Raw genomic sequence first — 19629 nt, 5'->3', positions numbered from 1 at the left:
TCACCAACTAGACGACTTGTAGCACTCGTACGGATACTACGAGTTGACAAAGTTCCTTCCTTAATGAGACGGAGTTTCACCAGCTAGACGACTTGTAGCAGTCGTACGGATACTACGAGTTGACAAAGTTCCTTCCTTAATGAGACGGAGTTTCACCAGCTAGACGACTTGTACCACTCGTACGGATACTACGAGTTGACAAAGTTCCTTCCTTAATGAGATGGAGTTTCACCAACTAGACGACTTGTACCACTCGTACGGATACTACGAGTTGACAAAGTTCCTTCCTTAATGACATGGAGTTTCATCAGTTAGACGACTTGTAGCACTCGTACGGATACTACGAGTTGACAAAGTTCCTTCCTTAATGAGATGGAGTTTCACCAACTAGACGACTTGTACCACTCGTACGGATACTACGAGTTGACAAAGTTCCTTCCTTAATGACATGGAGTTTCATCAGTTAGACGACTTGTAGCACTCGTACGGATACTACGAGTTGACAAAGTTCCTTCCTTAATGAGATGGAGTTTCACCAACTAGACGACTTGTACCACTCGTACGGATACTACGAGTTGACAAAGTCCCTTCCTTAATGAGATGGAGTTTCACCAACTAGACGACTTGTACCACTCGTACGGATACTACGAGTTGACAAAGTTCCTTCCTTAATGAGACGGAGTTTCACCAGCTAGACGACTTGTACCACTCCTACGGATACTACGAGTTGACAAAGTTCCTTCCTTAATGAGATGGAGTTTCACCAGTTAGACGACTTGTACCACTCGTACGGATACTACGAGTTGACAAAGTTCCTTCCTTAATGAGATGGAGTTTCACCAACTAGACGACTTGTACCACTCGTACGGATACTACGAGTTGACAAAGTTCCTTCCTTAATGAGACGGAGTTTCACCAGCTAGACGACTTGTACCACTCCTACGGATACTACGAGTTGACAAAGTTCCTTCCTTAATGAGATGGAGTTTCACCAGTTAGACGACTTGTACCACTCGTACGGATACTACGAGTTGACAAAGTTCCTTCCTTAATGACATGGAGTTTCATCAGTTAGAAGACTTGTAGCAGTCGTACGGATACTACGAGTTGACAAAGTTCCTTCCTTAATGAGATGGAGTTTCACCAGCTAGACGACTTGTAGCAGTCGTACGTATACTACGAGTTGACAAAGTTCCTTCCTTAATGAGATGGAGTTTCACCAACTAGACGACTTGTACCACTCGTACGGATACTACGAGTTGACAAAGTTCCTTCCTTAATGAGACGGAGTTTCACCAGCTAGACGACTTGTAGCAGTCGTACGGATACTACGAGTTGACAAAGTTCCTTCCTTAATGAGATGGAGTTTCACCAGTTAGACGACTTGTACCACTCGTACGGATACTACGAGTTGACAAAGTTCCTTCCTTAATGAGATGGAGTTTCACCAGTTAGACGACTTGTACCACTCGTACGGATACTACGAGTTGACAAAGTTCCTTCCTTAATGAGACGGAGTTTCACCAGCTAGACGACTTGTACCACTCGTACGGATACTACGAGTTGACAAAGTTCCTTCCTTAATGAGACGGAGTTTCACCAGTTAGACGACTTGTACCACTCGTACGGATACTACGAGTTGACAAAGTTCCTTCCTTAATGAGATGGAGTTTCACCAACTAGACGACTTGTAGCAGTCGTACGGATACTACGAGTTGACAAAGTTCCTTCCTTAATGAGATGGAGTTTCACCAGTTAGACGACTTGTACCACTCGTACGGATACTACGAGTTGACAAAGTTCCTTCCTTAATGACATGGAGTTTCACCAACTAGACGACTTGTAGCAGTCGTACGGATACTACGAGTTGACAAAGTTCCTTCCTTAATGAGATGGAGTTTCACCAGTTAGACGACTTGTACCACTCGTACGGATACTACGAGTTGACAAAGTTCCTTCCTTAATGACATGGAGTTTCACCAACTAGACGACTTGTAGCAGTCGTACGGATACTACGAGTTGACAAAGTTCCTTCCTTAATGAGATGGAGTTTCACCAGTTAGACGACTTGTACCACTCGTACGGATACTACGAGTTGACAAAGTTCCTTCCTTAATGACATGGAGTTTCACCAACTAGACGACTTGTACCACTCGTACGGATACTACGAGTTGACAAAGTTCCTTCCTTAATGAGATGGAGTTTCACCAGTTAGACGACTTGTACCACTCGTACGGATACTACGAGTTGACAAAGTTCCTTCCTTAATGACATGGAGTTTCACCAACTAGACGACTTGTAGCAGTCGTACGGATACTACGAGTTGACAAAGTTCCTTCCTTAATGAGATGGAGTTTCACCAACTAGACGACTTGAACCACTCGTACGGATACTACGAGTTGACAAAGTTCCTTCCTTAATGAGATGGAGTTTCACCAACTAGACGACTTGTACCACTCGTACGGATACTACGAGTTGACAAAGTTCCTTCCTTAATGAGACGGAGTTTCACCAGTTAGACGACTTGTACCACTCGTACGGATACTACGAGTTGACAAAGTTCCTTCCTTAATGACATGGAGTTTCATCAGTTAGACGACTTGTAGCACTCGTACGGATACTACGAGTTGACAAAGTTCCTTCCTTAATGAGATGGAGTTTCACCAACTAGACGACTTGTACCACTCGTACGGATACTACGAGTTGACAAAGTTCCTTCCTTAATGACATGGAGTTTCATCAGTTAGACGACTTGTAGCACTCGTACGGATACTACGAGTTGACAAAGTTCCTTCCTTAATGAGATGGAGTTTCACCAACTAGACGACTTGTACCACTCGTACGGATACTACGAGTTGACAAAGTCCCTTCCTTAATGAGATGGAGTTTCACCAACTAGACGACTTGTACCACTCGTACGGATACTACGAGTTGACAAAGTTCCTTCCTTAATGAGACGGAGTTTCACCAGCTAGACGACTTGTACCACTCCTACGGATACTACGAGTTGACAAAGTTCCTTCCTTAATGAGATGGAGTTTCACCAGTTAGACGACTTGTACCACTCGTACGGATACTACGAGTTGACAAAGTTCCTTCCTTAATGAGATGGAGTTTCACCAACTAGACGACTTGTACCACTCGTACGGATACTACGAGTTGACAAAGTTCCTTCCTTAATGAGACGGAGTTTCACCAGCTAGACGACTTGTACCACTCCTACGGATACTACGAGTTGACAAAGTTCCTTCCTTAATGAGATGGAGTTTCACCAGTTAGACGACTTGTACCACTCGTACGGATACTACGAGTTGACAAAGTTCCTTCCTTAATGACATGGAGTTTCATCAGTTAGAAGACTTGTAGCAGTCGTACGGATACTACGAGTTGACAAAGTTCCTTCCTTAATGAGATGGAGTTTCACCAGCTAGACGACTTGTAGCAGTCGTACGTATACTACGAGTTGACAAAGTTCCTTCCTTAATGAGATGGAGTTTCACCAACTAGACGACTTGTACCACTCGTACGGATACTACGAGTTGACAAAGTTCCTTCCTTAATGAGACGGAGTTTCACCAGCTAGACGACTTGTAGCAGTCGTACGGATACTACGAGTTGACAAAGTTCCTTCCTTAATGAGATGGAGTTTCACCAGTTAGACGACTTGTACCACTCGTACGGATACTACGAGTTGACAAAGTTCCTTCCTTAATGAGATGGAGTTTCACCAGTTAGACGACTTGTACCACTCGTACGGATACTAGGAGTTGACAAAGTTCCTTCCTTAATGAGACGGAGTTTCACCAGCTAGACGACTTGTACCACTCGTACGGATACTACGAGTTGACAAAGTTCCTTCCTTAATGAGACGGAGTTTCACCAGTTAGACGACTTGTACCACTCGTACGGATACTACGAGTTGACAAAGTTCCTTCCTTAATGAGATGGAGTTTCACCAACTAGACGACTTGTAGCAGTCGTACGGATACTACGAGTTGACAAAGTTCCTTCCTTAATGAGATGGAGTTTCACCAGTTAGACGACTTGTACCACTCGTACGGATACTACGAGTTGACAAAGTTCCTTCCTTAATGACATGGAGTTTCACCAACTAGACGACTTGTACCACTCGTACGGATACTACGAGTTGACAAAGTTCCTTCCTTAATGAGATGGAGTTTCACCAGTTAGACGACTTGTACCACTCGTACGGATACTACGAGTTGACAAAGTTCCTTCCTTAATGACATGGAGTTTCACCAACTAGACGACTTGTAGCAGTCGTACGGATACTACGAGTTGACAAAGTTCCTTCCTTAATGAGATGGAGTTTCACCAGTTAGACGACTTGTACCACTCGTACGGATACTACGAGTTGACAAAGTTCCTTCCTTAATGACATGGAGTTTCACCAACTAGACGACTTGTACCACTCGTACGGATACTACGAGTTGACAAAGTTCCTTCCTTAATGAGATGGAGTTTCACCAGTTAGACGACTTGTACCACTCGTACGGATACTACGAGTTGACAAAGTTCCTTCCTTAATGACATGGAGTTTCACCAACTAGACGACTTGTAGCAGTCGTACGGATACTACGAGTTGACAAAGTTCCTTCCTTAATGAGATGGAGTTTCACCAACTAGACGACTTGAACCACTCGTACGGATACTACGAGTTGACAAAGTTCCTTCCTTAATGAGATGGAGTTTCACCAGTTAGACGACTTGTACCACTCGTACGGATACTACGAGTTGACAAAGTCCCTTGCTTAATGAGATGGAGTTTCACCAGTTAGACGACTTGTACCACTCGTACGGATACTACGAGTTGACAAAGTTCCTTCCTTAATGAGATGGAGTTTCACCAGTTAGACGACTTGTACCACTCGTACGGATACTACGAGTTGACAAAGTCCCTTGCTTAATGAGATGGAGTTTCACCAGTTAGACGACTTGTACCACTCGTACGGATACTACGAGTTGACAAAGTCCCTTGCTTAATGAGATGGAGTTTCACCAGTTAGACGACTTGTACCACTCGTACGGATACTACGAGTTGACAAAGTCCCTTGCTTAATGAGATGGAGTTTCACCAGTTAGACGACTTGTACCACTCGTACGGATACTACGAGTTGACAAAGTCCCTTGCTTAATGAGATGGAGTTTCACCAGTTAGACGACTTGTACCACTCGTACGGATACTACGAGTTGACAAAGTTCCTTCCTTAATGAGATGGAGTTTCACCAGTTAGACGACTTGTACCACTCGTACGGATACTACGAGTTGACAAAGTCCCTTGCTTAATGAGATGGAGTTTCACCAGTTAGACGACTTGTACCACTCGTACGGATACTACGAGTTGACAAAGTCCCTTGCTTAATGAGATGGAGTTTCACCAGTTAGACGACTTGTACCACTCGTACGGATACTACGAGTTGACAAAGTCCCTTGCTTAATGAGATGGAGTTTCACCAGTTAGACGACTTGTACCACTCGTACGGATACTACGAGTTGACAAAGTCCCTTGCTTAATGAGATGGAGTTTCACCAGTTAGACGACTTGTACCACTCGTACGGATACTACGAGTTGACAAAGTTCCTTCCTTAATGAGATGGAGTTTCACCAGTTAGACGACTTGTACCACTCGTACGGATACTACGAGTTGACAAAGTTCCTTCCTTAATGACATGGAGTTTCACCAACTAGACGACTTGTAGCAGTCGTACGGATACTACGAGTTGACAAAGTTCCTTCCTTAATGAGATGGAGTTTCACCAGTTAGACGACTTGTACCACTCGTACGGATACTACGAGTTGACAAAGTTCCTTCCTTAATGACATGGAGTTTCACCAACTAGACGACTTGTAGCAGTCGTACGGATACTACGAGTTGACAAAGTTCCTTCCTTAATGAGATGGAGTTTCACCAGTTAGACGACTTGTACCACTCGTACGGATACTACGAGTTGACAAAGTTCCTTCCTTAATGACATGGAGTTTCACCAACTAGACGACTTGTACCACTCGTACGGATACTACGAGTTGACAAAGTTCCTTCCTTAATGAGATGGAGTTTCACCAGTTAGACGACTTGTACCACTCGTACGGATACTACGAGTTGACAAAGTTCCTTCCTTAATGACATGGAGTTTCACCAACTAGACGACTTGTAGCAGTCGTACGGATACTACGAGTTGACAAAGTTCCTTCCTTAATGAGATGGAGTTTCACCAACTAGACGACTTGAACCACTCGTACGGATACTACGAGTTGACAAAGTTCCTTCCTTAATGAGATGGAGTTTCACCAACTAGACGACTTGTACCACTCGTACGGATACTACGAGTTGACAAAGTTCCTTCCTTAATGAGACGGAGTTTCACCAGTTAGACGACTTGTACCACTCGTACGGATACTACGAGTTGACAAAGTTCCTTCCTTAATGAGACGGAGTTTCACCAGTTAGACGACTTGTACCACTCGTACGGATACTACGAGTTGACAAAGTTCCTTCCTTAATGAGATGGAGTTTCACCAGTTAGACGACTTGTACCACTCGTACGGATACTACGAGTTGACAAAGTTCCTTCCTTAATGAGATGGAGTTTCACCAGTTAGACGACTTGTACCACTCGTACGGATACTACGAGTTGACAAAGTTCCTTCCTTAATGAGACGGAGTTTCACCAGCTAGACGACTTGTAGCAGTCGTACGGATACTACGAGTTGACAAAGTTCCTTCCTTAATGAGATGGAGTTTCACCAGTTAGACGACTTGTAGCAGTCGTACGGATACTACGAGTTGACAAAGTTCCTTCCTTAATGAGACGGAGTTTCACCAGCTAGACGACTTGTAGCAGTCGTACGGATACTACGAGTTGACAAAGTTCCTTCCTTAATGAGACGGAGTTTCACCAGCTAGACGACTTGTAGCAGTCGTACGGATACTACGAGTTGACAAAGTTCCTTCCTTAATGAGATGGAGTTTCACCAGTTAGACGACTTGTACCACTCGTACGGATACTACGAGTTGACAAAGTTCCTTCCTTAATGAGATGGAGTTTCACCAGTTAGACGACTTGTACCACTCGTACGGATACTACGAGTTGACAAAGTTCCTTCCTTAATGAGACGGAGTTTCACCAGCTAGACGACTTGTAGCAGTCGTACGGATACTACGAGTTGACAAAGTTCCTTCCTTAATGAGATGGAGTTTCACCAGTTAGACGACTTGTAGCAGTCGTACGGATACTACGAGTTGACAAAGTTCCTTCCTTAATGAGACGGAGTTTCACCAGCTAGACGACTTGTAGCAGTCGTACGGATACTACGAGTTGACAAAGTTCCTTCCTTAATGACATGGAGTTTCACCAGTTAGACGACTTGTACCACTCGTACGGATACTACGAGTTGACAAAGTTCCTTCCTTAATGACATGGAGTTTCACCAACTAGACGACTTGTAGCAGTCGTACGGATACTACGAGTTGACAAAGTTCCTTCCTTAATGAGATGGAGTTTCACCAGCTAGACGACTTGTAGCAGTCGTACGGATACTACGAGTTGACAAAGTTCCTTCCTTAATGAGACGGAGTTTCACCAGTTAGACGACTTGTACCACTCGTACGGATACTACGAGTTGACAAAGTTCCTTCCTTAATGAGACGGAGTTTCACCAGCTAGACGACTTGTAGCAGTCGTACGGATACTACGAGTTGACAAAGTTCCTTCCTTAATGAGACGGAGTTTCACCAGTTAGACGACTTGTACCACTCGTACGGATACTACGAGTTGACAAAGTTCCTTCCTTAATGAGATGGAGTTTCACCAGTTAGACGACTTGTAGCAGTCGTACGGATACTACGAGTTGACAAAGTTCCTTCCTTAATGAGATGGAGTTTCACCAGTTAGACGAGTTGTACCACTCGTACGGATGCTACGAGTTGACAAAGTCCCTTCCTTAATGACATGGAGTTTCACCAGTTACACGACTTGTACGACTTGTACGACTTGTAATGAGATGGAGTTTCACCAGTTGCGCGACTTCTACGACTTTTACGACTTATACGAATACTACGAGTTGACAAAGGCTCTTCCTTAATGAGGTGGAGTTTCACCAGCTTCGCGACTTATACGACTTGTAGGACTTGTAGGACTTGTACGACTTGTAATGAGATGGAGTTTCACCAGTTTCACGACTTGTGCGACTCGTACAGGTTGACGAGGTGTCCTACTTAGTGACATGCACTTTCATCACTTGCAGAGGAATGACATCATTTCATTTCACTGACAAATACCACATTCATTATTTAAACTAACAGTAGAAAATGTAAGTCTTCTTTTACGAAGGCAAACAATAGACTGCAAGGCTAATACTACGTGAAAAACGTTTCGAGACACCAACAAGACCAGAACTGATAAAGTAGGATCGCAACAGTGGACAGCTGTTTCGCCCTTCTTAGGGTTCGTCAGCACTGTGTAGCGAAGATATGTAACGCCAGCCTAACAGCCAACGCACATAAATTGCAAAATGACCCGTTCATTATATCAAGTTCCGTATTTTGAACTCACTTGCGCCCCGAAACACGCGTTGCCACAGCACGTGTTTCGGGGCGCACGGAGACAAAGTGTCACGATTGGTGTCTCGAAAAGCAAAAAAATAAATGTGGCTGGACAAGGCCAGCCTAAACATTTAAACATTCAACCGCATGGCCACTACCATGCGGTTGAATGCGTTCATGCGTTCGCGCTAATTTTTTCTGCGCATCCTTACTGCGCACGCAAATTCACACGCCACGTCATCCATGAGAGCTCGCGCTATGTCTTAAAATGAACAATGATAGGGCAGAAGGCCATTGCTATAGCTTTGCCTGGATTTAACGATCTTGGACGTTCGGTGCCCCCTATTTTTCTTTTGGTGAAGCATTTTCTTTACCGGTTTTCTACGCGCTACGTTTAGCAGAAAAATGAAGAAAATTTATCGATAAGAAGTTTGAATTTTTTTGCAAAATGCACCATCGAATTCCTTTCTGTTTAGCTCTTTGTTTATCTGTGCGACGGTTTCAAATGCCTCTTGAAGGGTTAAGTTTTGCTAAAACGTTGGTAACATCCGGAATTATTGACGCAACAGACCCGCTTCTACAAAATATGACTAAGATCGTTTTCCTCCGTTGACTCACCTTCGATATTTTTAGCCATAAACCCCTGTAGACCATGTTGAATTACGTGCGCTAATTTTTCAAAACCAGGGTAGTTTTCCACGCGCTTTATCTTTAAAACGAAGTCAGCATCAACATCGCGCCATCGGACGCATAAGGCCTTCACAGTCTCTCTCCAGCGCGAATGATCGTGTGCCGCCTTCCGGATTTCACTCCAGGTCAAGTGTATAGTCTTGAGTTCTTTTTCCGTTGACCTCCTCCAAGTTGTTCTAGGCCTTCCCCGTTGTCTTTTCCCTTCTGGTGTCCAGAATAGACCTTCTTTAGCAATGTCGCTGGGGTCTTTTCTCAGTACGTGTCCAATCCAAGTCCATTTCCTCCTTAAGCTTGCCATGATGTCTTCTTGGTTACAAATCTTGCGCACTTCCAAGTTCGTCACTTTCTGTGGCCATCTTATGCCCAATATAATGTAATGTGGGTATTTATAGGCAAAAAGCCTCAGCTTTCTAACTATTTCCTGAGTTGTTTTCCAGGTTTTCGAGCCGTAGAGAAGCACTGTCTTAACATTTGAGATGTAAAGCTTTCATTTGTTTAGCTTCTAACACGAGAAAATAAAAGTTATCTTTTCAAGCTACCATGTAATTTTCTTTTTATATAGACAACCTGATTGCTCGCACAAACAACCACAAAAAAGGGAAATGATGTCAGTGATATCTTCAGTAGTGAGGATATGGAACACATGCCACTTGGGTCCTGGATGGCTACAGTGGAACCTCTATTTAACGAACCTCTATTTAACAAAGTCGTCGATATAACGAACGATATTCTGTCCCGACCAGAGTTACAGTAAAATGTATGGAATAGAACCTCAATGTAACGAACCTCGATATAACGAATTCTTCGATTTAACGAACATAATTCGGAAGCCCAAACGTAAAATCTACCTCGATATAACGAATTACAATGTTTCCTTGTTTACATAGACAATTTTCTGTATGACCTCTATGCTGCAACATTTTTAAATCGCTACTCTGAAAGTGTCGTTCTTTTGTAAGCAAAAGCTGCGCGTCTGCTCAAAAGTGAAAATAACTGATACTGAAAGCCACTATGCTTAATGAATTGCATCTCAAAACGCGGCACTTCTGGGTGACGAAAATTGCATTGAATTGAGTGACATAAGTCACCTGTGTTACAAATCAATCATTAACTATGACAATGATACAACGAACATTTTGGTCGTTTCCCCTCAAATTCGTTACATCGAGGTTTTCGATATAACGAACCCTCGATTTAACGAACAAATTTGGCCGGTCCCCAGCGACATCGTTAAATTGAGGTTCTACTGTAGTTTCATATTAATTTTACAAGTGACGTATTTTCCAGTAGAACACTGTGTCTAATCTCTTCAATAGCTGGACAAATTGTATGGATTCAGTCAGATCGATAAAAATATGCCATGCTGCTTACAACCAATTACAGGCATATTTTTTTTATATAAAAATCAAAATTGATTGATTCAATTAATATCAATCACCGATTGATATCTGCAATCGATAACAATCAAACTCACAGAAATGTTTTTTTATTATGATTATAGATGATTGTAAAAGATACACAGGCTATGGAGATACAATGACTCAATAAAACTATGACATACAAAATTAATTTTGTCAAACAATTTGGGATAACAATCGATACACACACACCAATCGATGAATCAATCCTTATCGATTACTATCGGCGATTGATAACAATCGAACACAACTTTTTTTCTTTATCGATTTTCATTGATTGCTATCGGCAATCGATTATCATTGATTGACATCGATTATCGGTTTATCGATTTGACTACACCTGAGATACACAACGTCGTTAGCACAGGGACAAATCCCGGGGAGAACTACAATATAAAAAGGACGGGGGTGCTCGTCACACCTTTCAAGGGTTTAAAAAGCGGTTTTCGTACCTCTTCAGGTATTCATCCTGAAAAGGTCCACAGCGGGATCTTTAGCGGTATCTCTGAAGGTATTGAGCCTAAAAAATGAAGTGCAGGAGATGAAGTGTTGTTTTCGAATTGGTACTTCTTAGTGGTGAAAAACATTTCAAGCCACGCCCACAAAACAGGATCTTGGTACCTCTTAGGGGTTCTTTTCAAAATCTGCGACGAGCACCACCGTTCTTTTTGTATGGTAGGCCCCCCTACCCCCAGGGTGGCAAATATTTGCAAAAATCTGGCTTTTCTTGTACCGGCTATGGGCTGTGTAATATTCGCATGGTATTCACTCAGTGATAAAATTTGCAGCTGGGCAAGCTGCCATAAAAAGCGGCTATTTATAATGTGCATCTTTGCAAGTGGACACTTATAAGAACCATTCTTGTAAGCGTCCAGCTCCAGTTACGGAGCTTCCACTGTATAACTTACTCCAACTAAAGGACTGTTCAAGAGATTGTACGGTGGTACCTACGTTTTTATAGCCAAATTCCTAAGTTTGCAGGAACAAGAGATTTTTCCAGTCGAATTAACATATGTCAAACGGTTTGCCAAACGTATTACCCCAGCTATTTTGATCATTTATGGACTAGAAAACAACTTGTTTTAATTTAAAGGTGTCGTTTCGCGCGAGAGTCACTTACCCACCAGATGCCACCTCGTTTGAATTGAAAGTTCAAACAAAGACGTCGCCCTAAAAATTCTCTTTCTCGAAAGTAATTGAGCGAAAAAGACAACACTGTGGGCACAATGAAACATAATTACAAAAAAACATGTTTATTTCTCGTATATTAATTCGCTGAACACAGAGCCATAAACAGTCCGGGCGAACCGACAGTGGAACCGACTGTACTACCAATCAAGGCAACGGAACTGACATCGGACGACCTATAGCTTTCGAGCGAAACAACCACAATTCATCGATTCAATTTAAAAAATAACCTACCTTGAGTAAAAGATGGCTATCCTTCGCCCTAAAGATACATTTTTGAAAGACCCTTAGCCTCTAGAGATTACAAAGACCGAACAAAGCTCACTCGCTCAGGATTGTTTGCAAACTCAAGAGTGAAACATGGGGGTGATGCGGCAGTCGCCCTTGACATGCCGCGTTACTGATAACTTTTGGCGGGAAAGTTCGTATCCTCGCCCCAGGGTAATCCGGATAATTTTTTCGAACCACAGGGTTACCCGAGTCAAGTCTTCTACACCAAGAAGGTGGCCAATGATCACCTTTTGAAGTCGAAATTTTTTTTCAAAGCATCTCATAGCTCTCGCTGGATATTTCAGGATTCTGTGGGGTTCCACTGGATGGGATACTGGTTAATCCACAGAATTTTGTCAGATTCATTACCCTAACAATTCACTGGTACACCTTTATGCTCCTGTTTTAAGAGAGGCACTGTGTAGCAGTAGCTGAGCGAGTGAAGTTCCTCGCCATAGAACAAAACACAGTGACCCATTTTATTGTTGAAGAAAATATCCATAATTGTCATAATTCTCCCACATAGGGTTTTTTGGTTTGAATGTCCCCCCGGCCCCCACCACTAATCCTTCTGGAAATTCCCGTTTTGGTTCATACTTTCCTTTTAAAATTTTGGCTTTTGAGACCCCCCTCCCCCCCCCCCCCCCCCCACACACACACACTTCTTTCCATACCCTCCTTGGAGTGGGTATGTAAATGCTTTGGAACCACACATTCACCCAGGGCTTGAACCTTAGTTATCCTGATATACAAAATCCATGCCTGATGGGATGACAAAATGTACATAATAGTTGAAGCTAAATAAAAAGGTGCTCTTGGTTGAACTTAGATGTGGCAGATCCAGCCCTTGAGCTAAGGGGGGGGGGGGGGTTGCTTGCCCTGCTGGCTTTTCTTCCTTCTGCGATTTTTTTTTTACCCAAAACAAGAGGGGCCAGGCCCCCCAGGCCCCTCCACTAGGTCTGCCACTGCTTAAATACATCACTTACATTCACTAAACTACAAAACAGGAGTTACTGGGGCTGAGGACAGCTTCCACTTGGGGTCAGGGTTGATCTCCACAAAATTTACATTGAGACCCTAAATGAGACCAATTTTGGCATTGTCCAAGCTTTATTTGACCCCTTAAAGGAACTATTGCAAAACAGACCTATTCAAATAGTATGGACTTATGCGACTAAACAACATAAATTTGTCATCGTTGTAGTTTCATCAAGAAAAAATGTGAAAGATCTCACACCATCTAAAACAGCATTTTTTTCAAATACAACCCTTTAAGATACCTTGATAGCCTGCCAAACCCTCTAATAAATACATACACCCCTAAGTAAAACAACAAGCCCCCTGCCTCTTAACATGAGAGTCCTTTTCTGGGAAGTGGTCACATTAATGAGGGTTCACTATGCAACTAACTGTCTTATTACAACTATTTGGCATGGGCTGTAGTGCAAAACAGACTCACACAAAAGAACAAACTGACATAATGACGGGAATGTGGCTTTAGGGGCTTATTATTGGAATGCTTAGCTGGAGTGTACTCTGCACAACATCATCAGGCCTTGCTGAACCATGTGATAAATACGGCTTTACTGCACAATGCAACAGGCGTGTTTAAAACACAAACTGGCAAAATGATGAGATGGTACTACTGGTAAGAGTCAACGTTGGATATGTGTGTCTGTAAGGGTTAACCCTTACAATTATCGAGACCTAACCACTGTGAAGTAAATAAAATTTAGGGCTACGGCTAAACTGGATGCTATCAAGGCTATAACCCAATGATCACATGGGTGAAATATACAGCTGTCCAATAATTTTACAACTCTTGGAAATTGGGCAGGTGTGCTGGGCATGACATGTTACTCATACGACAACCTTCACTTAAAAACTAAGGCTTTTCTTGCTGTTTCCCATGGACATTCACAACATCACTAATGGTAACCATAAATTATATGATTGAGTTAACCAAGCATGAGATCAAGATGACAGAATATATTCCAAGTTACTTTTTAGTTTGTAAAGACTGATCAAGGTCCCCAATCATGCAAAAAAAAAAAGGACAAGGCCAATATCCAGTCATCTTCAGGACTGATTAATTGGTATCTTCTTGAATTTGGAATTTTCCTGAGTTAAAACTGAGTCTGCATCAAATTCAAGCTGGTGAGTCAAATGCCAGAGTTATGCTGTCTGTCATGGACACATTTGCTAGTTCGAAGAAATTAGCAGCAATGCTACTAAGTAAATTCAAGGGTAAATAAGGTTTATGATGATGATGATGATGATGATGATGATCACTTCTTGGGAATTATAGCATATTACAACTCCTCATGGTTTCAAACATGATAGATGGTGGGCACGAGACAAGTGACTAAACTACAGGAATTTCTGCAAGCTAAACAGTTAGCCTCATTATCACACTTAGCTTGTAAGCCTATACTAAAAAGCATTCTGCTTAGCCTGTAGTGCCAACTCAGTTGAAAATGGCTGGCTCTCAAATAACCATTAGGTAATACAAAGTGTTACATGTGATTAAACTTGGACATATGACTTGGACTCTGACTTGAACTGGGGTCTGATTTGAAAAGTGGGCAAAATTCATTCAAGTCTTCACTCCATGACCTCTCACAAGCAGGGGCGTGAGACTCCTACAGTGGAGTATTCATGAAAATATTCTTCCAATTCAATAAAGCCAGTCTCTGTTTATTAAATGAAGTGCAGGAAAGTCTTTTGTAAATGTTCTAATGTCATCAGGTAACAGATGATTATAACATAATGACAGTGTTTTAAGCAATGGCAGCTGGCTGACCATCTGACCAAGCAAAGTGACACTCGATGAGTCAAACATGTTGTCCTCTAATGATAAATACTCCAGTGTAGCTGCTGATTTAAGGACAAATGTGCACAAGAGTTCAATACAGCTGACAAATCCACTGCCATCCAGTTTCAAAGACTGCAAATTGTGAACAGTGTCCATAGCACACATTTCACGGAGATCATAATCTCGGGCACCACATCCTCCAAGAGCCAGATGTGTCAGTGGTGACTGCAGGTGTCGCAGAATACTACACACTCCTGACCTGATGTAGTTACCAGTTAGATCTAGTTTCCTTAGTTTTGGTAGTTTGCCACAGATATTTGCTATTTGCTGAATGGCTGTAGTGTTGTGGCGTGTAATACCATTGTAAGATAGGTTAAGTGCTGTGAGGTTTGACAGGGTTAAAAGAACTGGTGAAATGAGATTGATTCCTTCTTCTTGCAGGCCATTCATTGTCAGGTTCAAGCCAGTGACAATCGCAGGCTGAATGGAATATGAAATCACAAATATTATTATCTTAAACTAATTAACATTTTATTATCCATTTCACAGTCTCACAACACTATGAAATATATACTAGTCCTCTCACTAACCAAGTTTGAAAGCTGTACTATCAGTTATGGACCAAGTTTTTTCCCCATCAATTTATGGTCCAGGCACAAAGTGTGTGGGCCATTAATGGAAGGGGAAAAGCAAGAATCCGTAACTTACAGCATGGACCGAAAAAACAAGGTCAGTAAGATATGTTTTATATCTCTACAGGGTGTCTGATGGATTCGGGAATGATTTCTATTCATGCAAAATGGCTTCAAATTTCTGATGTACCTTGAAATCAAAACACGTCAATAATTTGAAATTGTTTATAAATGACTCTCAAGTCATTAGCAGGTTTAAATACACAATCTCAAAAGTAAAAGAAAGTTTTAAGCTTTTACTTGCTAACAAAGTTAACAACACTTGGCGATAAATCACGAAACATTTTGGTTACAAAAACAGCTTTAAATTTTAGCGGGCCATATTCTTTACGGCCCCCTAAACTGACCAATCACAGCGTGCCTACTAACTGAGAGATGTAATAAGTAACTACTACTGAACCCACTGATTTTGTCACGTTGTTATCCACTGTACTTCCTGTTGTTAGCGTCTCCATTCAAGTAAACAAATCAAGAGTAGCCAACAAAAGTTTAGAACAAGGTAAGTTTCTTCAGAAATAAGACTTGCTATGAGCTTTTAGAGTGTCTTAAGTTATTGAAAGAATTAGACTACTTCCCTGTATTTCCGATAAGCATACCGGTAAGTCAATTTGGCTCTGATATGCCTTGATGACTAATAACTCACACAGTAGAAACCTATTACTTGTAACTTATTAATTGTTGCTAATTATTTGATTCATGGTTCACTCATCATCTCACCTCTAAAGAGGATAACAGGCAGTGGACTTTTTGTCTTCCAATAGGATGTATGGTCACATGTGACATCTTAAGGTCAAGAATTGAATGGTTGATGCATGCCTGAATTGCAAGGCCACAATTATCTGCATCAACGACACAATCAAGCATCACTACCAATGGAGGAATTTTTTTCCATGGAAAATCTGTTGAGAAATTTTCTTTGAAAGAATCATATTCAATAGGACGTGTGTCCAAAATTTTCATTCCTGACACATCATTTTCTGACACTGGAATATTTCCAGCCAGCTTGCAAAATGCTTTGGTCCCCTGAAGGCCTGTAAAAACAGTGGAACAAAGAAAAACTATTTAATAATGGCCATCTTCCATATCCCTTTACAAGATAACATGACAGAGATGCCAATCTAAGGCATAACATTGCTAGCAACAAATTATGACATCAGTGGCCATTTCAAGACATCAGAGACGAAAGGTCCTCGCACCAAGAGTAGATGATATGCAGTGGCGGATCCAAACTTTGAGCTAAGGGGGTGGGGGGGTGGGGCGGGGGGGCAGTTTTGTTTTACTTGCCCTGCTGGCTTTTCTTCCTGCAGTCACTTCTTCTTTTTTCACCCAAAATAAGGGGTGTGTGTGTGGGGGGGGGGGAGGGGGGGGGCTGGGCCCCTCCCCTAGATCTGCCACTGTTATGTGCAGAGAAAGCATAATTAATTTGTAATAGACTCACTTTCCGGAACCCATGAACATCAACAGGAATATTGCATGACTATCATCAACAGGAATATTGCATGACTAGCAATATTGCAAGACTATCCTGTATTGGATACTGCATTATGCAATACCTCTCAGGATTACATAATCTACTTATCAGTACTTTACTTGTTTCACATGATTATCCATAGTTTTAACTTCATTTTTTTGCCATTGTTTGTTTGAATTCTGTCAGTTAAGTTTTGTTTCCTGCTTTCTATTGCATTGCTAGTTTTGGCTAACATTTGAGTGTCTGAGTTATTTTTCTGAAGGGTTGAGTTCAGCTGGACTCGCTGCAGATTGTAAGTTTGTTTTATTCTGCTATCAGTTCTGTGGTTATATTTTTGTACTTAAATATTTTGTCTTTGTTTATTTTCAGTTGAATCGCATCCACTCACTCACACATGCTTATGTTCACACTGATTAAACTACTGTGTATTCGAATTGTGGCATTCCTTTATCTGTAGCATCTACCTACAACACCAACCAACATCAGCCATCATTCTCTCACTTGAAACCCCTAACGAAAGAAGTTCTGAAAGAGAACACCAAAGAAACAGCTGGTGATACGACACTGCTGCCTAAACATAGTTGATGGAATCCACCTTGAAGGAAACAGAATGGAAAGTTCAAGCTCAGGGTTGCTGATAAGCTGCTGTTAATTGCCTCTGTAGCAAAGGGCCAAAAGCTAAGTAACAACCTTACACCAGTACCGGTCAGCAGTACTTGGTTAGTTTGATTATCCATGTGACTCATTATGTGGCCTTGTGTGTTGTTGTCGGCCATTCTGTTGTATGTGTGTTAGATTTATCCATTAAATAAACTAGCTACTACTAGCACTATGTACAGGAAATGAAGCTGAGAGAACCCTAAGGTACTCCAAGGTGCCCAAGGCACCCCTTGTCAACCACCCACCCCTGTCCCCCAAAACAAGCAAAATGGACTTTTCATTTTCAATTCCTTAATTACACTCCTCACCCCCACCCCTCCAGGTTTATTGGTAGGTGAAAAAGGATTTAAAGGAACTCAAAGTTTGACTCACCAATATTACATCCTCTCATGTCCACAAGCTTCAAATCGTAGTTTGTCCTCTGTAAATAGTAAGCAAGAAGAACTGCTTTCGGTTCATCAAAACTTGAGACATTCTGCAGAACAAGATGTTTCATTGGCCAGTTTGTGATCAGACTTCTTAAACAGAGCATCCTCGACTTGGAAATTGAGGTTAAGAGAAGTTCTTGCAGGACAGTTCTAGGTAATGTACTCAAGCCGCATCCGTCCACGATGCATCCGTCCTGAATAACGGCAGAGGCAGATAGTTTTACCAGCGAACTGGCCGACATCTTGGATTTGGCAACTGAACGGAGGACTGAGAACAAATTTTCGTTTTGTCCTCAGGGCCTTCTCTTCGACGATTTTCAAAACAGCGGCTTGTCGTTTTGAAAAGTGGAGAAGGCCCTGGGGACGAGGTTGGTCAAAAGGGGTCAAAGGTTGGTCACGAGACTATGTCGTGACCAAGAAAAAAAATAAGGCTCGAAAACCAGAGATCGATTTGTTTTCATATTTGACAGTATAGCAAAAATTGTTTCCTGCTGAAAATAGCAAAGGTGACAATCCATACGTTGAATCCATACATCATCTGTAAAGTATCTTTTCATGTGTTTGTCGGACTTTCCCGACGGGTGTCTGGAAAACCCTAATAGCAAATAGCGAATAGTCGCGAATAGCGAATAGCGAATTAATAGTCCCGAATAGTGCGAATAGTCTCGAATAGTGCTAATACTGGCGAACAGTCGCGAAAAGTGACGACTAGTGACGAATAGTCGTCAATAGTCACCGCTTTAGATCTAATATCCAGCAATAAGCAACAGAATTTGAGTGAATTTATTACTTTTTCTTCTACGGACTCAGGCTAGCAGGCTGTCCATCGCCGACATTACGAAAATAGAAAACACAAGGATGACCTAATAAAGACGTATTTACGCTTTTGCAGCGGTTAAAAAGAATAAATTACGTTTAGAAACATCTTTTGTCCTGATAAGCGTCTGTGCTTTTTAGCCCGAAAATCCCATCCTAAGTTGCTACGAGGTTGACTGCGAGATACTGGGTACCTTATTTGCTACTATTTGCCACTATTTGCCACTATTTGCCACTATTCGCCACTATTCGAGACTGTTCGCCACTATTCGCACTATTCGTACTATTCGCCATTCGCTATTCGGGACTATTCGCTGTTCGCTATTCGCGACTATTCGCTATTCTCTATTCGGGTTTTCCAGACACCCCTTTCCCGACCGTGTTAAATTTCGCCCTGGGGAATTGCTTGGCTGCTAAGTACACAGTTTGAAGAATCTCTCAAAGTCCAAGTTTGGGAGAAGGCTGTTACGCAAAGGGTAACAGTATATGTGGCGACATTACATTACATTAGCAAAATTTTAAGGTAGGACTCCATCTGGGCTACAGATTTTGCAGCAGATATTCCACTCACACAAGAATTTCATTTTCGATCGAGCGTTCGAAAGTGATATACGAC

General features: G+C 42.0%; 1 protein-coding gene across 1 annotated transcript; it reads right to left on the bottom strand.

The window, feature by feature from the left end:
• Nucleotides 1-13002: 13002 nt before the first annotated feature.
• LOC145491024 (uncharacterized) lies at nucleotides 13003-18446 on the bottom strand. The gene is made up of 3 exons (XM_081470160.1): nucleotides 18142-18446; nucleotides 16356-16669; nucleotides 13003-15426 (listed from the first exon to the last, which is right to left on the bottom strand). The coding sequence occupies exons 1-3, from the start codon at nucleotides 18437-18439 to the stop codon at nucleotides 14809-14811; spliced, it is 1230 nt and encodes a 409-aa protein (XP_081326286.1). The 5' UTR covers nucleotides 18440-18446; the 3' UTR covers nucleotides 13003-14808.
• Between the last annotated feature and the right edge of the window lie 1183 nt (nucleotides 18447-19629).

Source organism: Orbicella franksi, chromosome 6 (genome assembly GCF_964199315.1).
Source record: "Orbicella franksi chromosome 6, jaOrbFran1.1, whole genome shotgun sequence".
NCBI classification, from domain to species: domain Eukaryota; kingdom Metazoa; phylum Cnidaria; class Anthozoa; order Scleractinia; family Merulinidae; genus Orbicella; species Orbicella franksi.
The sequence above is the reverse complement of the archived record's forward strand: the minus strand, read 5'-3'. Positions and strand labels throughout refer to the sequence as shown.